The 22,300-nt window shown below is 40.6% G+C and overlaps 1 protein-coding gene across 1 annotated transcript; it reads right to left on the bottom strand.

Annotated features, from left to right (window-relative positions):
- Window positions 1-492: 492 nt before the first annotated feature.
- Window positions 493-21,648, bottom strand: artn (artemin; the record flags this gene model as incomplete). The annotated part of the gene is made up of 4 exons (XM_084012392.1): window positions 493-902; window positions 5,477-5,651; window positions 7,142-7,238; window positions 21,437-21,648. 4 exons carry the CDS (start codon window positions 21,646-21,648, stop codon window positions 493-495), a joined length of 894 nt encoding a protein of 297 aa, XP_083868518.1.
- Between the last annotated feature and the right edge of the window lie 652 nt (window positions 21,649-22,300).

Consider the following 22,300-nt stretch of genomic DNA (forward strand, 5'->3'; position numbering starts at 1 on the left):
GTTAGCTCACTTGAGGAGCAGCTAACGTTTAAGCTTGACAGCTGATATTAAACCTTGATTTCCTACCTAACAGGAAACACTGAACAGCTGTAGTGTATGAGAGAACCACAGGCCTCCTGGATGCAGCTGAGACGAGCTGCATGCTGACAATCGGGTCAGAGCTGAAGAATCCAACATGGCTGCCGTTAGCCTTCGATAGGCTGCATGAACTCATAGTCCACTATGGATGGGAACCATACTGTAGCCTTGTCGCTGCTTATTGCTGGTGCGTTTAAACAGACTGGTTCCATGTGGATCTCTCTGAAGACATCTGAACTTCCACCAACACCCAAGTGGTTAGTAGGAACCTGATCCTAGTCCAGGACCGTGCCTCAGACCACATGAACCAGTGTTTAGTACCTCACTATAGAGCCCAGGCCTCAGGGCATCCTGCTCTTTCACACAAGAGCTTTTCTGTGTTTGTTTCGTGCAGAAAAACACTCTTCCCCGTGATCAGCCCATACAGCTACAGTTGGCTGCAGAGAGCCACTTAATAGTCTGCCAGGTGGTCTGGGTGTCCATGAAGGACACGGTCTCAAAACGGGTAGGCCGACAGCAGGGGTGACTGCTGACCTTCTTGCTAGAGATACTCCCGTTGTCCATCAGGGCCTTGACGGCCAGGTCATAGTTCCTCCGGGAGGCGTGGCAAGTCCCAACGCAGTACTTGAAGAGGATTATTTCATCCGAGTCGTAGCCGAGGCCGAGATCCCGCACACGCATCTCCTTCCTCTCCACATGGCAGTCGCGACTTATCTTAGTCTTCTTGCGGTTCCTCCTCGACGATCTGGCCGAGTTTGCATCACGAGGGGAGCGCCGCCATCTGCTCTGCTGGGTTTCCACGTCCTGCATCAGTGACCACGCTTCTACAAGAAAAGGAAAACACACATCAAGTACTTGGTTCCCAACATGCAAATGTTAAGCATGTTTTAAGCATAAACAACTGTATTTCTGAAGGAAAGGGCTTTAAGAGTCAAACCAGACAGACAGAGATGACAGTTTGCACTTTGACTACTGTGACTGGAATATCTCAGATGACTGGGAGAACTGTTCCTCAAACTCTTCAGAACCATCTCATTTATGTTTTAATTGATTTGATTGAATATATAACTTTATAATTATAATTGACATTTTATTCATAATTTGTGATTTGATTTAATTTGATTTTGAAATTATTTTTTGTTTAATTTTTGTTTAATCATTTGATTTGTTAAAAAAAATGATGTCAATAGAATCTGTGTCATTCATTTAAAAAATGTTTTCTTCTTAGTTCAAATGTAATTTTCTATTTAATTCAATCTATTTAATATTAATGAACAAGAAATTGACCTTAAAATGCTCAGTACTACTGTAAAAGTGGCTTTATGCAGCTTTGCGATTAGTTCTGAGGAAATCTTTGCTCAGAACTGTTATCACCATTCTGTGGCTCAGACGTCGAGCGAGTCGCCGTCCTTGGACCAGATACTGAACCCCCAGACTGCCCCTCGGTGTGTGAATGTGTTAGTAAGATCCTGCCTCAACGCATCAGTATAGTTTCAGTATAAATATGTGTGTGAATGTTGACATGTAGTGCAAATACTTTGAGTGGTTGCAAAGACTAGAAAAGTGCTGTAGAAATGCAGGTCCATTAACCATTTACCATTCAACAGCGTTTGTAGTTCCAAATGGAAATACAGACAAAATAATACTATTAACTAAATTCTGCTGTTCAACTTAGCTTAATAAGAAGAATATAAAAGAGAATAAAAAGAGAATAAAATTAAGCTTGAGGACCCCTGATGGACACTTTGTTCATATCCGCTCTGGCCTTTAGAGACAGTTCTCACACTCTAGTTTATGCGTTGGATTAGACTGGAGTTTTATGAGCGAGCAGAGGAGAGCATGTGGGATTAAATTAAAAGCAGACTTGGGCGTTGAAACTGGGAGTGAAAATCCTCTGGTTGTCAGCTGAGCGGGGCAAAGAGTAGCGCTACTATGCAGGGCCATTACCAGTAGGGGAGCGGAGCAGCTGGCTGAACTCCAACAGGAGCTGGAGTTACTTTCTCCGTTGCCAGGAACGTTTCAAAGGAACTCCGCCGCTCGGCCGTGCAGACCTGGCCCAGGTGTGTGACTGACTTCTACTTCCTGAACGGGAGACGGCTTTGCCCTGCACTTTCCCTAAAAGTCTCCATGCAGTATTGTCCTGAGGGAAGGGTTATTACCACTGCAGAAGGCTCATTTACAGCAGCGTAGGTGCTTGTCAGTTCATGCCTTGATGTTTACGAATAGAAAACTTGTAATCACGGAGTGAAAAATGCGTACAAATAATCCCCAGGCAACGAGCACAGGACTACTCAGGTACGCATTCAGTCATGTTAAAACATGCCACATGGGTTTGCATTATTTCATGTAATTATACAACTATTCCATGTTACAGTTGAATCGGGCAACGTTCAGGAAATCACCGTTTAACAGTTACTGAACTAAATGCTTTGCTTTTAGTGCGAGTGCAGTCACAAGAAAGTCTGTGTGTTAGTGTAATATCTTCATTTTTAGAGGGAGAAACACAGCTTAAAGCGACAGAAGAATAAAGTGTGCATCACCAGTGATTGAAAGGATCAGTAAGTGCTTTAAACACTTCACTAACTTATCTGTTCATATTGGAGGAGAAGGCATGTCCCATAATATAAAAATATTATCATCCTCAATAACAACTATTGAACATGACTTACATTTATGAAAAGCATGTGCTTTTGCAGAATACATACATCCTTGTTGTAGGCATAATTTTTATTGTGAATCCTTGATATTGCTTTGTATTTCCCCTTTAAATGATTAATTATAATACATATTTTTCTTTTCATATTAACAAAGACAAAGATGATTCACTATTTAAAAAAGCTAGATGAAATGGATGATGACGGACACCCCGTTAAAGGGACAGTTCACTCCAAAATCTTGTCATGTTATTTATGAATCGAGATCAAGAAACCTCCGCCTTCTTTCAAATATAAATGAACCAGATGGCACTCGGCTTCATGCAACTCAGAAATCCTGACCCGGTAACTGAAGATAATCCAAAGACCTCATCAGTGTCATGTAGGGACTGTTTTCTTTCTACGGAGCTACACTGATGCTATCGCCACACGGAAGGAAGCGTGCCTCTACTCTGCTCAGCCGAGGAGGACGCCGTTAATGTTTACATCAGACAAGCCTTCTATCAGAAGACTCACTGTGATACGGTTGGTGGGGATGACAACCTCCGGTTTTGAAAAGTTTAAGTGCATTAAACTTGCATTCTCTCTGTTGGCCATCAGGGGGCGACTCCTCCGTTTGCAAAATAACATTCAATTCAGTCAATGAGAAAATGACCCTAATTCTCACTTGATTTATTATCTCAGTAAACATTGTAAACATGAGTTTATGGTCTCAATCTCTAGTTTCAAGTCTTCTTCAATCCACATGATGTTCATTTACTAAATTATGGTCTATTTACAGTCAAATAGACCATAAAGCAGGTATGCTTTAGGGCAAGGTTACCTTGTGATTGACAGTTTGTAACTATTTGTAACCATTTGTAGCTGTAAAAGTTGACCTTGAATTATGTCAATGTTGTTAACATTTCCACATCCAGAATCCAGATGGACCCACTAAGGTTGCTGCTTGTGTTCATCAGATCCACCCATTGCACTTCCTTCACTGGTTGCAAAAATTCCAAGATGGCGACGGCCAAAATGCAGAGCTGGAGGTTACAAAACCGTAGTCCATATAGGTGATGTCACAATGACTTTGTCCACTTCTTATATACTTTTTATGCTCAGAAGTCTGTGGATTATATTCAGAGACCTTTCTAAATGATACGTTGCTGTTGAGTTTTCAAAATAAATGTTTGCCGTTCCATTAAATTGGCGAGAAGGCACGTCTCAAATGTCTCAATGGATCTCCCCAACAGTAGACAACTCTCACCATAACTACCTCACCTTCTAAACAACACTACAGGTAAGAGACAAATATATATCTTCATTTTGGGGTAAACTCTCCTATGAATAATAATTCAGTTGGTTGGAGATTGGCTTACATCCAAACTTCTTTTATAAATTTTTTATTATGACATTATACATATTATTAGATAGGCATGATTGATCACAAAAGCGACGGAGTTCTCTCTCTGGTTTCAACCTGACTGGTAGAATATACATCATTCATCTTCTAGCTGTGAAGAACAGGACTATGATGTATGACAGAAACCTGCACATTGGATTGATTACTTTTACCGGCTATACACAGGGGCCTTTGCTCAGTTGACCGAGGCCATAGTGAGTTCTGAAACCCACCAGGCAAATCTCCAGACGCTCGTCATCCAGGAGTGACACGGTGGTATTTTATGGCCTCCGTCTCAGATTTATGAAGCTTTGTTTTCAGCGTTTTAGCTGCACAGAAAAAGTTATGCTACAAAATTGAGGAAATGAAGAGTGCCCCCTCCCGAGGTTATGAAAGTCCACTGTAACACGACCCATAGGCACAAATACCAGACAATATTTCATATGTTCCCACTGGACACGTCTCATAATGTTTCCCAAGATACTTACCAATACTTGTTTTTTTCTTATTATTGTTGCAAGGGCTAGTTTATATATGTTACATCTATTACAAAGGTGACATACATGCTCTGTTGGTGTTTTCACTGCGGTCACTACGAGCAACCACAGACGCATTCAAGCGAAAGTCACCAATTAACACGGTCACTGGTTAAAGCCAAACACCGGTGGTATCCATAAACATGTTGACGACCATTGGACTGTAAAAGTCTTTGTGGTGTTTGACGTTCTGTGCATGACCACAGATAACCTAGTTGATCATCGAGTGACTTGATGCTCGTCATGTTTTGCTGCTCGTTAAACAACAGATATATGTAGATATGTGAACACTAAATATTAATGTATGTATGAAAGAAGGATGCATGTCTGGGCTGCAATGGAAGTCTATGAAATGGACAGCCTTGCCGCCGGCACTGTGACATATTCGGTCGTCAAATGAAGCCTCTGAAGGATGCGGCCGCTCTATTGGGACACAGCTACTGTCCTCTCCACAGGCACCTAAGCCCCGCCCCTCGCTGCCAGCAGCTTCTCACAGGGCGCTGATTGAAGCCTGACTAGATGGATTGATGTGAAACTGCTGACAAACTGTCGACAAAAGACGTATCTCTTTTTTGTTTTATTTATTTCTATATTCATTTTACTGACTCCAACTGAGCATCAAGATATAGAAAATGAAAGTGACCCACTGATGGAAGTGGCCATACTAGATTTTGGTCCTTTCACCTATTAAAATGATTGACGTGTATAAACTTGGCTTAGTATATGTGCAGACCAGGGGTAACAACCAGAACGTGTTGTTGATCACAGTAGAATAATCAAACACACAGATTGTAGCCATGCAGATAATAAAATGAAATACTTGCCAACAGCTTGAAGCCAGGGTGTGTGGCCCCTGCTGTCCTGTTCCAGATCCTCAGCCGGAGACACCGAGGGCCGCCTGAGGACACGCTGGAGGTCTGACTGAGCCTCTTTACTGTCCTCCTCAGAAAACACATCTTCCACTAGAGTCAGCAATGATGCCACCACCCACAGCATCACCTGATAACATCCAGGAACACGTTGTTACTTTGGTCCACAGGCTGGAAGACTAATAAAACCCCATCATCAGGCAAGACAGTTTATAATCACAACGACACATGCAGTTACACCATTCCATCACCAATCCATCACCACAGACACCAGAAGTATGACTGCCATGCACGGTCCATTCAAAGAGTTAAACCACAAACTGTGACGCTCTTCATTCCTTCTAGTGTCCTTGTGTCTTTTCAAAATAAAGGTATGTCTTCACCGGAAGTTTGAGGTTTAAGCAGCAAAACCACTTGGTTAGGTTTAGGAGAAGAGTGTGTTTGACGTTAAGTTCACTGAGTAACGAGTCACGTGACTATAGACAATGATTCAGGTTACTAACGACTCGAGTTGAGTAATGACTAAAGTGCTGTGTTTGTTTGGGCCAATTTTCTCACTTTATATACTAGAGATGGAAATCACAAATCACTTTGCTGAGTCGAATCGCTTCGTTCAGTTCCGAGTCAGATGAAAACTCAGGCTCCAAAATTGGATTAATCCCTAACATTAATCCCTTCATGTCTAAACCGCATTAAGAGGTCATTCATTCACTAGTTGTCTAGTTCACTCTCTGATGCTGCCTAGAGCCGTGCCAGGACTTTCTTTTGAGTATTTGCATTTAATTGAGTGATATACGGTGTTGAGTCCATTGTGGAAACTGAAAGCTGATCCATCCTGGTCCAGCAGCTCTTTGACATGGACATGGTGTCTGGGTTTGGTGTCTGGCGCTTAGCCTATAGAGGCTCCGTCTCCACGGCAGCCAACACCTGCACCTCTTTAATTACTTAATTGACATGTGACACCTGCCCATTGTGCAGACACGCTTAATATTTTAACATCATTTCTGAAGTGAGTTTCTCTGCGGTGTCTGGCAGGAACTTAAGATCCCGATCAAATGGGCCATGTAGTGGAAACAGTCTGCCAGTGAATCCTGCTGGTTTACGTTTCTTTCTGACATACATTCTCTCATTCACGAGCACTCATTCAAGGCTAAAAACAGTGACTGATCATCGGGAGGCCAGTAGAGATGGGAACAGGAATACTGACTAAATTTGAGCATTTTAAGTTACTTGTAACTGTTGGCTGAATAAATACTTTTACTGATAATTTCTTGTATGTAAGATTATTATAATAACTGATAAACTCAGAGAAACCTGCAGATTAATGTGAGAGGCAGCTGAGCAGTGTGTTCTAGTCATGATTCAGAAATAAAAACACATTAGATTAAATAAATAATTAAGATAACGTTATGATGAAGAATTGAATGACTATCTTCATCCCCTTTTATGGCTCAAAAGTTGTTGCAGCAATTGTTTGATAACTTACAGAATATTCAAGTGAGAAATGTGCATGACCCTGTATCATGAAAGCCTATAAGCATTGAGATTCTCCTCCCGTCGTCCTGACGTTGCTGAATCAGAAATGGAGGAAAGACTCTGTACTCATGAGAAACTGCTCACCTTCCAGTTCTTCAGGTGATGCTGAGGAGTCGACGCCTCCTGCCTCCACCAGGTTTTTCCATCTGAAAAGACAATGATAATAATGTTGAAGACAGCTCTTCACTTAGTGGTCTATCGAATCGTGCTGAAGTGAACATTTGCATGTGCAATAAGAAACGTGATTTATGCCTGATCAGGAGTGTTGTGAAGTGGGCAGAATACTGATCCCCAAACTGCTCCTGAAGGCTGAGGCATCAGTGTGTGAATGTAAGATGAAAGATGGCACCTTGTATGGCAGTCTACGCCATCAGTGTGTGAACATGTGTGTGAATGGGTGAGTGTTGACATACAGAGGACCAGAAAGGGGCTAAAGCTGGTCCATTTACTATCAGTTGTGAATCATAGATGCGCAAATTGATGGCAAAAAAGTAATGTGCATGAATGGACTAACCTGCAAAAAACTAATAGACTGGAGCGATATGAAAAAAATCACACTTTTTTGTGATGATCTTAAAGGACAAAAAATAAAGTATAGTAAAATTGAACAAATAGCATTGTGTGAGTTGGTTCCTTCTGATCATTCCTGGAGGCCTCTTGAAAATCTATTACTTTATTACTATTAATTAATTTTTCTCTTATATACCATTATAGTGACCTAGACAGCATTTCCAACTGACTCATATGACGACTATCACGATTATGATAATGACAATAATGGAAATTGACCGCAACCAATGAGCATTTTTTATTAAAATCTATTAAAGCTGCAGTCGGCAAGTCTGGCAGATGGAGTTGACTCAGTCACATTTCGAATGTTTACAACACTCAGGCCCCTCCCCCTCTACCACCGAGCTCCTCCACTCCCTCCCATCGAGTCAGTGCTTGTGCACCAGATTCCTGTGAACGCGCCCGTGTCTTCTCTCATTGATAAACGGCATGGAGTACACGCTACACAGAGGTAGGCTGGCTAACTTACTCATAGATAGCAACTGCTAACGTCATTTAGCGTATGCCTAGCTTGAGGCGTGTGCCTGTGATGTTGTAACATGCGTGAGGGGGGAGGTGGGATCTGTGGCGTGTGCACCAACTGTGAACTTCGCTGAGTGGACAGGATGATACGGGCACGGTGGATTTCTGCAAAACAGTTATGTTTAGTTATGCTCAGTTGACACTGATGCCTCAGACAAAGGGTTTCCAGTGCGTGAGCTATTTCCGTCTGATGGAGATTGGTATGTAAATCAGGAGAGATAATACGTAATGAGTCAACTTTATGATACAATTCTCAAATCACATTCTGAAAGCTGATCCAGCTCTTGTTTTACAGATCTCCATCATATCAGAAATACTAGACTCCCAAGTAGTTGTCCCAAGCTCTTTTCACACTTTTATAAGTGTAATGTATTTCTTTTTTTAACTTTAAAAGGTCCAACTTGAGCTTTAATTGATCATTAATTGTGTGGTTTATTCATATAAGTCGACCTGTCCAGGGTGTTCCCTACCTTTGGCCAATGTCAGCTGGGATCGGTTGGGATAAGTGGTTGATAATGCATGGATGGATGGATTCATATAAGCCTACAAAATTATACTAAGTCATAATAATGCTATACTACATGAAATGCATGTTTCACTTGAATATATACACTGTATATTCACACATAACAACAAACCGCTATTGCTGCGCGTCACGCCACCTTTGTCCCTTATTTGGCAGTAAGAAAGTTATCAACCAAAGCAGTAACTTCATCAAAGTGTTTACATTTGCTATGTTTGGTGGTCAGACGTGTCTTCCTGGGAGAAATCCTGGACCACACAGGAAGTCAGTCGAAGTTTTATGTTTTTCTAAACAGAAGAGGAGCTGAGCTTGAGTAGCAATAATTCAACTCATTCACAGAAGAACTGGAGGCAAACAGGGAAGAAAGCGAAGTCTGGACATTGGGCCCGATTGCTTGGCTCTCTGAAGTGCTGCTCGTAGTGCTGTTGAGAACTGCGGTATGGCTGAAACACACACACACACCCAGACGACTTTAACCCAGGAGACCACTGCTTGTGTCCTGTGTTAATGTAAAATCAACATGGATTTATTTGACCATTACTTAGACTACTTAACGCCTCACTAAGTACTTTTTCCAGTGAGTATGTACACAAACGAGCATTCCTGACGCGTCCAAAACTAATGGCAGAGGGGAACATAGAGATTCATAGGTTAAAGCTTGCTGTCACTGACCAAGCATCCATATTTGATTTGTTTCACATGCTATGATAACTCAGCTGGATGCAGCTCTCGTATTAAAGGAGAGATCAGACCAGTTTTAACTGGGACGGGATTCACTTGATCATGAAAAGTTTCCTAAACCATGATGAACAGGTCTAATAAAAATGAGTAGAGCACTCAACATCCTGGGAAGGATTGATTCATTAACACAGATGCTTTGAAGTCTACTCCCCGTAATAAAGAGAAATTACAACCAGGAGATGTTAGAGTTAAGAAAGAAATGCAACGTTTCCGTGCTTGTGTTAAGTGGAACCTTCAAAGAATGCTGAAACAAAGGTTGCATAAATCACTAAAAGGTCCACCAAGTACAGCACAAAAAATTTGTTCATGTTTGTTGTGATTTTAGATAAACACGATTTAAAAAAAGCTCAGCTTCTCTGTGCTTCTGTCAGTAAAGAAGACATGGATAGAGACCAGGGTACAGGAGGAGATCTGGATCAGAGTACACAACACCAATATATTCTCCGGACGGATCGCGCTTCTACATCGGTAAAGAGTTTGGTGTGGATGAACTTGACTGACCTGCACAGAGTCCTGACCTCAACCCGATAGAACATCTTTGGGATGAATTAGAGAGGAGACTGAGAGCCAGGCCTTCACTCCAACATCAGTGTGTGAAGAAAGGTGAAAAAGTCCCATAAACACACTCCTAAACCTTGTGGTAAGCCTTCCCAGAAGAGTTGAAGCTGTTTTAGCTGCAAAAGGTGGGCCGACGTCATGTGGTGTCTTTTTAAATTCATACTCGTCATCAGTGTATATTATCTATGCCAACCATTTACTGTAGTTACTATGAGCAACCACAGACTCATTCGGCTGATAGTCACCAGTTAACAGTCTTAAAGTGAAACACCTGTTCCTCTGAAACAGTTGTGATCCTGTCTGAATACTGTAGAACTTGAGTCTGTTGAATAACGATTCTGATGTCATTGTCTTCTATACCGAGTGTTGTTCCTTTATTCTAGGTGATCTGCATCCTTTTCTTTTAAACCGTTTGATATCCTGATATATCCTTCAAACACAGAATGTAGACACTTCTGCTTTTTATACAATAGGATGATAATTCTTCCCGATATTACTGGTGGTGAAAAACTAAACTCCAGGTTCATTACGACATTTATAAAAAAGACTCTGCATCTACCACCAGAAATTGAAAAGGGCAGGGCAGTCCTTTTTCTCCGAGATTATCAATAAACGCCTATTAACATTGCCTGTGCCTTACTCACCGTTGTCAACAGACTGACAAACCCTTCATCCTCAGTCTCTCCTGAATTGCTGTCCAATGAGTCATGCCATGACTTTGCAGCTTTTTCACTTGTAAAATTCTGAGTATAAGACAAACAGTGTGTAGTTCAACCTCAGGCAACATGGTTATGTCACCTGTGCCTCCAAATTCTTTAATTAATTTAGAACATTTTCAACTCCTATATTAAGCAGGTCTGACAGAAACTGTTCAAGTCCACTACCTGCTGCCTTGATATGCTGCCTACAAGCTTTTACATTTTTTCATTGCATTGCAAAGTATTGCAGATAGTAAATACCTCTTTCAAGCACATTTTCCTGAGGCCTAGAGAACTGCAGTAATCAAACCTCTTTTAATAAAGTAATAAAGCTACAGGCCCATATCAAACCGAAGGGTTCCTCAAGGCGTCGTTCTCGGGCCACTTTTGTTTAATATCTACATGCACCCCTAGCTCAGATTAGTATTACAACATCTCTTACCATACCCATGCTGAGGACACACAACTATACATTACAGTGTCACCACACATCTAGTCCCTTACGTTCACTGAGTAAGTGAATCCAACAAATCAATTAGTGGATGGGCCAAAACTTCCTCCAGCTCAATGCAGAAAAGACAGAAGTCATTGTTTTTGGTCCAAAAAATGCAATGTCGGAAGTCAGTGCTCAACTTGACTCAATGACACTAAAAACTACAGACCCAGTTAGAAATCTTGGTATAGTGATGGACTCAAAACTGAATTTCAACAGACATTATTAAATCAGCCTATATTACCACCTTAAAAACATAAGAATTAAGAGTTTAATGTCAAAACAAGACACAGAAAAACATGATCATGCATTTACTTCAGTAGTTAGATTATTGTAAGTAAGTAAGTAAGTAAAATGTATTTATAAAGTACATTTATAACAATTTGCAACTGCAAAGGACCAAAGGCCAAAATTGTAATGGTGTCTTTATGGGTCTCAGTAAAAAAGCTGCCACCCATCCAAAATGCTGCTGCCAGAGTCCTGAACAACACCATACCTGTCCTTCAATCACTGCATTTGCTTCCCGTGTGTAAAAGGATATAATGTTAAAATCAGGTTACTGGTCTACAAGGCACTTAATATTCTCGGGCCTACATATATCAAGCATCCAGATCCCTCAGGTAATCTGGGACAGGTTTTCTCATGGTTCCCAGGATCAGGACCAAGGAGGGTGAAGCGGCATTTAGTTTCTATGCTCCCCACCAGTGGAACAAACTCCCTGAATACATGAGGTGTGCAGAAACAATCTGCTAATTTAAATCAGGGCTGGAAACGTTATTGTTTACTGCTGCTTGCTCATAAATTAAATAACAGCCTATTTAAATCATTTCAAAACTCAGCTATTTCATCTGCTTGTTTTATCGTTTTTAAATTGCACTTTTACTGTTTTTATTAAACCCTTCCCTCACTCTCTTCTTGTTAAAGGAAATCCCTGTCAATCCCTAATAAGCAGGCCCCCTCTTTAAAGGATCAAACCAACAATAGGCCAGTTCCCTCCTATAAGGGTCTAGGGGCGACCAATAATCAGACAAACCAGTAAAAAAAAAAAAAAAAAAAACATACAAACAAACAACACAAAGTCGACATCACCTTTTAGCTCATCCCCTGACACCTTTTGTTAAGTGGTTAACTCTTGTATATTGTCTTGTATATTGCCTTTTGTCTTATAATAAAAAAAATATCAAAAGATTATCAAAATAACAATTAAACGTGCCAATCATTCAGCCACTTACATGAACAGTGCTTACAGGAATTACTTAGGACTTGAATTTTTTTTTGTTTATAAAAGAGAACCTTCCTGCTACCTGTTACAGCAGAGATGGAACAAAAATGTCCACAGCTGTCTGGCTCTTTTCTTTGGTTTTCCCAAGGCTGCCAAATATCTAACCTACATTCATATCCTAATTCATTGATATTTGCCACCAATGTTTTATATGAGAGATACAGATTCTCATCGGAGGGAATGACTTATCAGTGTCAGCATACAGCCTACTGACCACTTTGAATTATGCTTTTATTATTTATTTTATTTGCTGCCAAGTTGGTTTAACACCGACGGGATTGCAGCTGAAAGAATTAGGCTGATATTGATAAAGACCAGGCCATAAGAATACATCTCAGCAACACGTTTTGCCTTTTATTGCGGGAGGACAGCGTGAGAGTTAAAGGGAGAGAGAGGGACGACATGCTTTAAAAGAGGGCCGCAGGGCGGATTCAAACCCGGGACTGCTGCAGGGAGCCTCGGTACATGGGGCAGTAACTCTACCACTGCACTTAATACATTTGTTTAATCAGTCAGATCTAGTAGTGCTCTTATGATGGTCATATTATTATATTACGCATTCACACAGTCGGCGAGTTTTTGCGACTGGAGCAGATGTTCGTCGCACGCTGTTATTGATGTGAAATATTAATAACTGACCATTCGTCACTCAATACTTGTGATGTGACATATTGGGGGAGGGGGGGGATGGTGTCATGTCAAAATAAAGTGATCAGAGGTCCGAAAATCCCTCTGGCAGGTCTTAAAATAGAACAGTCCCTTATCAGAAAGAGCTTCATCCAAAACATATCTAGCAATAAGCAAAACAGGCCATAAGAGACTTTAAACCATCCCGGCATCACACAGGAATGTTTGTACATGATTACATCTCTTGGTAACATCTCTCTGAAACGAACACACACAGAGAGAGAGAGAGAGAGAGAGAGAGAGAGAGAGAGAGAGAGAGAGAGAGAGAGAGAGAGACTGACATATGAATAACCCAGGAGCAGGAGTCACGTCAGACCTAATCTATGAACTTGATTTTCCCTCACAGATACGTCCACTGTCTCACATCTGGGTGAGAAAGACAATTTGATGCATTCACACGAAGAGTTTGACGCCACGTCACCAGAGGGAGGCCACGCGAGGTCTCTTCCTGCATTCATACAGACTCAAAGCACCCACAAAAGGTTGAAACACACCTCTAACTGTGCTGCCAAGCAAATAAAGTCTTGGTGCTGATTATATTATTTGTTGCTTTGCCATGCAAATGAACCTTGTTGCAAAGACAGTTCAGAATTCTCAAAGATCAGCACTAATAGCCCCATGAATTCACAGTGAATTATTAGCTTCTTCAGAGAGTTGGTGCTAACTGAAGCACGTTTTTCTTTCCTAGTGATCATCGAAGATTAAATCTTAAACAGGGTTTCTTGTTTAAAATCCTCAACTGAAGTTTGGAGGAACCTCTGAAAAATGTGTTTTTGTTTTTCTCTTGTTGTTCTTCCTGCTGTGTTCTTGGCACAAAGGCAACATTTATACTTTGGCTCATAGAATTCTCCACTCAGACATAAAAAAAATCTTCTGTGAGTCGGACCTTTAGATGGGCAGACAGTTGCAAGTGATGAATTCATGGTCCTCAAAACAGCCAGCTTTAAACAGAGGCTTTGTTGGAGCTTTTAAGACTGGAGCGATGCTTCTATGAAGATGCACATAAATCTGATGTCTCGATGGGTTGTTATGTGTAATTGTAAGGTGCCACCTCCTCAATCATCAAACATGTTTTAAAGACCAGAGTGTCAGGCAAGCTGAATATAAATCCAAGAGTGTATATATATTTACACACACACACACACACACACACACACACACACACACACACACACACACCTGAAACAACCAGTCTGTACATTCTGAACGGCTTCTGAAAAACAGTGGCAGAAGTCAGCACGTTCCCACTCCAAGTCGTCAAATAACACAGCTCACTGAACTATGAATATGAAAACTATGATGATGAAACTATGTTGATGATGCTCTGCTTTCCCCTCAGGTGGCAACCTCTTCTGAAAAGTGAAGTCAAAGCTTAGGTGCCTTAAACTTGCATTCTCTCAACTGGCCATCAGAGGGCAACTCTTCTGGTTGCAAAAGTCTGATTGCATTAAAGTCTATAAGAAAATGACCCTACCTTTCCCTTGTTTATTATTTCAGTAAACATTGTAAAAATGAGTTTATGGTCTCGATCTCTAGTTTCAAGTCTTCTTCAATACAGTAGGATGTTCATTTAGTAAATTATGGTCCAATTAGAGTCACATAGACCAGAAAGCAGGTTATGATTTAGGGCGGGGCTACCTTGTGTTTGACAGGTCACTACCACGCTACCAATGTAATTAGCTACTAAGAATACGTTAACACTTAGCTATAAAGATAATTGCTAGGAGAGATGTGACCTTTCACATCACATTCAGGCAGAGTCTGAACTTTCGTTTTCATTCTCCACACAAGCGCTTCTGTCGTTTCATGTGGACAACCAAGTGCAATAACATGAATGCATTCAAAGAAAGACTACCAAGGCACAGAGTCATCTGAGGAGATCAGGGAAGCAGAGATGTAGCCAAAGGATGCTATGACAGAAGGTTTGTCAGTGATGCACAGATGAGAAGTGGATATTCATTGACTTGCAAAGCTTATTTTCATTCTGCCCTAAAAACCGTTTACCTTTGGAATCAAATGTAACTAAGATTAATTACAAAAATTAGGAAATTACCATCTCTTAACAGCCTTTCAAGCCCACGGTGATACCAAAGAGAGAAAGGAGTGGAGTATTCCGTCACAAAGTCCATTGTGGAACCATTTGAGGGCGATGCCTTTAATGACCACACAATGTTCAAGGCCTTTGATCCACACTGACAAAGGCAGCAGTCAGATCTAAAAGCACCATAATAGCAGAGTTCCACATTAGAGCTGATCAGTATTATGGTGTGGTGTAAAGACAGAACAAATCTTTTCATCATTATATCTTCTACAATCCTGTACAACCTTCTATGTCGACACACCCTGAAGGTGGAAGAACTACAACCAGTCAGCCAAAATATTGTTAATCTTCTTGAAGAATACAGAAAAACTAACCATCCACAACAAGTCCAAGTAATAGTACTGAACAAACTTGGTAAAAGATTTTCTTTCTCCCAGGAAACAGAAGCTTCCCAGTATTTTACTGCTTTTAAATATTAAAAGGGTTAAATAATTCATTGATTAGCTGCTGCCAACCATTCTGGCTGTTCTCGGTCTTTAAAGAAATTAAAAATGACTTTTAAGCCTTTTAGATCACATTCTCAGTCATATTGTTCACCTATTTAAATGTTGTGTAGGTCATTTGGAAAAACCACAGAGATTTTGACTTTGAACGCATCACCGAACGAGAAAGTCCCGCCCTCTTCATTTAGGCTTCTGTTCAAAGAACACCAAATGAGTGATCGAGATCAGCAATCAGGAAGTAAACATTGACAGACAGGCAGGCCGTCCAATTATTTTCTCCGGCCCGACTATTTGGATTGGACAAGGTTTTTACAGTCCTGCCACAGATGACATTTTTAAAAATGTTTTTTATGACAGAGCATTTAATGCATTGATGGCTGTCGGTACTTTACGAGGATTTCAAGTAATATAACAGAAGTGTGTTTTATATGAAAATGCTTTTTTTGTCCCCTGAGGACAAAATATGATGTGTGCGTACATCAGCTAATAACATACAATTCCAAAACCAATTATATCATGACATCCATCCATCAATCAATCAGAGCTAGAGAAGGTCATAAGCTAATCTTTTCAGCCATTAAATCAAATTCCTCCCAACATTATGTCCCGCCCGCCTATCCTGTTTCACTGGGAAATATGTCACCATACGGGAGATAGATACTCTGGAAACGATGTTTCAGCTCCACTTGAAAATCAGCCAGATGCATAAACTATCAGCGTCTGATAAATGTAAGGCTGCTGTGTTAATGGGCCCAGCAGCTCTGACTGAACACAGAGGTGGAAGTATTTCAATGACGGCCAAACTTTGCTGATAGGGAACACATTTTGCAATAAAGCAGGCCGCTGCTATTCCATCAGTACCTGCTGGCAGCCCATAACTCTCCCTAATGCCAACTTGCCTTCACTGCTATGTGAGGGGGATTGCAGAAACACCAGATTCTTTGCTGTATTTGCCCACAGAGGGGGTGAGAAGCTCAGAAGTGAAACTTTATTATTGCTTCAACAACATTAAAACACATACTCAAGTCGATATGATATGATTCCAATAATGGAAATTCACCTATATTGTACCATCCCATAATAAGACGCACAACACTACTCGATCCAGAGATGCTGTTCAGGAGAATGACCCAGAACAGGCTGTATTTTCTCTCACAGTACAGGTTTATATCAACATTTCAGCTATAAATGTTAGTCTTCGACCAATGGACTTCAATGTATGAACAGTATATTAATATATATAACGTAATTAATATGGTAAAACACTTCAGACCATGGTCAAGATGATTAGCAGTGGTCTCACAGCAGCGATGGGCTGTTAGTTTTGGTGTTTTTCCAAATCAAAACCACATTTTACAGTTTAAGTCCCTTTGATCTGACTTTACCTTGGCCCGTCATCTCGGAAGTGATTTCCACATCTGCCTCTAACTCTGTAAACCATCTGCCACACGTTAGTTCTCCTGAACAGCAGATGATGACGTGCATTTCTAAAAACTATAGATACTCAGAATGTCTGTTTCTGAAGCCAAATGCATTTCATAAATACATTTCAAGTTAGCCTCATATATGCCTGGGCAAACGCATAATGTGACGCGGTTAATGTTTTGAAATGATTGGCGAGGTTAAGGCAACAAAACTACTTAATTAAGGCGAGAAAGAGAATGGCCTGATTTTACATAATGTGTGTAACAACTGTAATAACTGAACTATCGTTATTAAAGAACAACCGTCCATTTTGCTTTCTTAGGTAACATTAGATTTGTTACATAACAAGGATAACGCTACGTAACAAGTGTAATGCAACACCATAACAATAACAAAGACAAGTATAATGATCAAGAGGCTACGTTACCGGGTGGGATTATCTGGCACTGATTTGTTTTCATCTCATCTCACTGATAGAAGTTTTACCGTCTCTATTGGTCATTATGTGTCTGAATGCTATCCACTGTCCTTTAGTGTCCCGCAGGGCGCGGTTCTGGGGCCTCTGTTTTTCTATTTATATCTGTTACACTTTGGACAGATTATAAAAATATTGTTTATCATTGATGCGTATTTTATCCAACTCCTTTTCACAATCAAACCTAGTGAGGTTTTTAAGTTCAGCTCCTACATCTTGATGCTAATAGGGAGTGGAAAACACTCATTTTTATAACTCAATATGGACAAGATGGAGGTTCTGGTTATAACTCCAGGAAAGGTTGCCCCGATGATCATGCAAAGTATTGGTCCACTATCCTCTGCTATCCACGCCAACCTGCGTAATTTAAGAATAATAAATGATCTGTCCCCGTCATTTGAGACTAATGTAAAGCATCCGTCTAGATCTTGTTTTTTCCACTTGAGAAATATTAATAAACTGAGATCTGTAGTATCAACAGCTGAGCTAGAGATGCTCATACGTGCCTATATTTCCTCTCACATCAACTACTGTAATACAACATTTTCTTCACTTTTTTTGTCTGCTCTTGATAGTTTACAGGTGATCCAGAACGCTTCCACCAGACTACTATCTAGGACAAATTACCGTCTTAAATTACCTTCATACTCAAATCTCTTCACTGGCTCTCTGTAGCAAATAGGATCCACTTCAAAATCCTCACTCTCACTTTCAGAGCAATACATGATCAGACTCCTGCATATGTGGCTGATCTACTTCACCCTTATTCATCTGCTCGCACTCTCAGGTCAGACATCTTCAATCTTCTGTCTGTTCTACACGCCCGTCTTAAAGCAGTGTTACTAAATATCATTGTCCATCGACAACGTCGGCCACCTAGCTTACATAAACCTCTACCATGTTTACCAAAATTGCTTAATTTTTTAGATTGTTTATTTGTTTGTTTACGTTTTGCCCATATAAAATAAATGTTACAAAATGTACCTGAAAATGTTAAGGTAAGTTAAATCTCACCTTGTCTTTAAAATCCTCCTTCTAGCTTAAATTCCAGTTAGCAATTCAGTTCTTGTAAGAAACAATTTTTCCAGGCTCTGTTGTGATTGACAGCTCAGAGGGTGGAACCAAAGTATAAAGGAGGTCAACGATTAGCTGCAAGTCACACCTTAAATGAATGATTTTCTCCCAGTACATCTTCCTCATATTCATACTGGTACATGTGAAGTTGTTCTCTGACCAGTATCTTCTTCTCTAAATGAATTGCGGATCGTAAACAAACGTAGTGGAATCTCATACAAGCTTGTTTATCTCACTGCTTCCTGGTTACAAAGTCCAATCAGAGCCAGCCAGAGAACTTTTAACCAATGGGATGCAGCAGAGGGAACATGTGTTCCTTGTGTCGAGGCAGTGTGCCTGCTATCGAGGTTGGCATATACCAAAATTAGACTCTTCAACTTTTAACATAACATAACCAGCACAAAGTCTTTTGTAAAGTACTTTTGGTTTCACACAGGACACAAACAGTGGTCTCCTTGGTGAAAGTTATATGATATTCTAACTCACTTGCTTTAACTGAATACAAAACCATCGACATTCAACATATTCAACCACCTTTTTTCCTGCCGACTGCTGATTTTCTGGTTGCAGTGCAACGGAATTACATTTACATTTAGGGCATTTAGCAGACGCCTTTGTCCAAAGCAACTTACAATAAGTACATTTGACAAAAGATTGTCAAGTCTACCCTCCAAATCTGATGGTTTCACACCAGTAAATGCTGGTTATTTTCCAAATAACCATTCCATACCAGTTAGCTGCATACCATAGCAGCTGTACCCTAACACGTTTGTTCAGTAAACATGACTGTAGCTAACAGATGGCCGATTTAGCAGAGCAACCAGTGGCCATATTATTGTGGCAGCAGCACTATGACCAACTCAAGCGGCGCTCTGACAGTTTGGTATTTTTCTGACCTTGAAATTCTCTTTGTGGTATTTTAGTGTTGAGCGGAGCGCACGCTGCACAGGTGGGAAGACAGATGCACATGGGAGAGATGGAAATGTGTGTTGGACATTACAAAAGCACCTGATAATTATAAGAACAACATTGACTGGCTTGTTAGCCACCTGCTGCTGTGTAAAATATCTGGATCCTTGGCTTAGAGCTTCCACTATGTTCACCAGCTCATCTCTAAGCTGCTGTTGGGTGTTGGACAGCTGGTGCACAGTGGATTTATCACAGCTTGTTTGCTGAAAGCAGCTGCCAAAAGAGGCTTAAATGCTAATGATTATGACTAAACCATGATATAAATGTGCCTATAACACCAAAACAATGATCTAAAACGACAAGAAGCTCCAAGAGCTGCAGAGCTGGGTGCTTATTCCATACAAGCCTTCTCACATTACACATAGCCTTTAGGGCCGATGTTGAAATGTTTAAAATAGCAATTAAGACAGCTTGAATCATGCATCGGTATGAATGTAACGCAGACTTGTCCCTTTTGTTACCTTTGTGATCCTGTCCAGATAAAATCTCAAGTCAAATTCCTCCCATAACATGTAATATTCTTGGCAAATAGATTGAGATGCTGATAAAATACACAGAGTTGTTAAATATTGTCTTAACACATCACAGTGATGTACCTGAAGGAGACACTTGGACAGGGAAGAAAGTCACCGCTGAGCTAAACTCAGTCCAACAAACTATTGGATGCAACGTCGTCCTGAACTCATCTCAACATAAACAGTTACATAAAATGACAAAAAGCACATTGTTGTCCTCCTAATGAACATCCATGCTGGAAGATACAGACGTTAGGATAACACAAAAAGAGAAGATGAAATAACACAGGCTTCTGGAGTCATGCTCATGGCTTCTATTCTGTGATTTCACTTAATTATTATATAATATAAAACTAATACAATTACAATTTTAATGTCCATAAATGTACCCAAAATAAAACTATCTTCAACGATCTAACCTGAACACAAAGAATCTTTAGTGAATTAAATAAAACAATGTTTTGAATCTGGTTTACAGGAATTATTCAAACATCTCAGCATTCATTGAATGTTTTTTTTTTTTTTATCATAGCCTACCCAATATAACATTTTATGATTATACTTTTTATACATACATCTTGGAAATCTATCAATTTAAATATTCTCATATCAAATTTGGGTTTTCTGTAAATGCATTGATTTTACTTTATTTCCAACATTAAATAAAATATAGTGGTGAATAAATGCTACAATAATTATAGGAATTATTCTATTCTGTACTATTATGCCCTACTATTCTATACGATTCAATCTTTTAGTCACATCCCCACAAATAAATACACCAGCGTGTTCATCCAACAGCTATCAGATAAAGCAATGCAAGCAGATTCTCGCTATCTCTCTTTTTTTTTGCGGATCTTTTTAATCTGTCTGATATTTTTACTTTGATCTCCACACTGATCAAACAATATGCAAACACTTAACATGCGCACACAGTTGTGTTTCAAATTAAAATGTAACCCCATGTAAAGACATTTACTGTACTATATATCACATACATATCTATTTATTTTAGCATCACCGTTAAAAAAAACAATGGAAGCTGTTAAAACCTGTCGTTATATTAATTTACAGCCCAATATCACAGATCACACATCTGCCTTTTAAAGCATCATGTCTTTCCCCGGGGCTTCAGAAACTTTGAGACTGAACTCAGGTCAGTTTTCGTCATCAGTGTCTTACCTCTGCCCAGTTTGCTCGCCCTCCCGATCATGGACGTGAGAGCTCAGAGAAGCAGCCTGCTGTGATATTCCGCACACACTCTGGTGGTCTCCGCCGAGCTCCGTGTCAGGTCCTCGGCTACGTCCTCGGCCATCGCGGCGCCGTCCTGGTGCCGGGGCTCCTCATGGCTGGAGACATGTCCGAGTGACAGATCCTGCGGGACCGAGCGGACTGCTGGCTGTCAGAGGGGTGCCGTGCCGTGCTGTTCCGTTCCGTGCCGTGCCGTGCCGTGCGTCCTGCTGCAGGACAGGTGTGAGCCGACTGAAGCTTCACTTCCAGACACCGGCCACACATTCACGCAAGTTCACGACACGGGACGCAGCGTGGAGCCGTGTCGGGAGCCGGAGAGTTGATAGAGGATGAACGTGTTGGCTCCTCCCAGCGTGATAACACTCTTCTTTATTTGGGTTTCTCCTGCTGCCAATGCTGCGACGCTATAATCCATTCAGTATATGTTTTATGTTTATTTTATATGACTGACAAATCATTTGTATAATGTTACTACACGCATAACGTTACAGATCAGTGTTACATTGCAAGTGTACCGTTACGCACCAAGTGTTACCAACAACATTAGTGTCAAGTTACATACCATAATGTAACATCACGCTGCACGCATTGTTTTGCGTAACAAAACAAGTGTTACGTTACAGTTGTTACGTAACAAAACAAGTGTTACGTTACAGTTGTTACGTAACAAATGTAACAAAAACATTACAGGTGCAGGTGTGCCTGTTATGCTTATTAGGCTAAGTGTTACTCATGTAACCTCAGCTGTAAAGTCAACATTTACTTTTGGTTTCACACAGGACACGAACAGTGGTTTCCTGAGTGAAAGTGGTCCAGACATCAGCTACATGTTGACCCGAGTTGACAACACAGGAGAAACTCTACATGGACACAGAGCACCAGCGTAGATAGAGAGAAATAATGTATTAGCTCCTCC

This window comes from Eutrigla gurnardus, assembly GCF_963514095.1.
Source record: "Eutrigla gurnardus genome assembly, chromosome: 6".
NCBI classification, from domain to species: domain Eukaryota; kingdom Metazoa; phylum Chordata; class Actinopteri; order Perciformes; family Triglidae; genus Eutrigla; species Eutrigla gurnardus.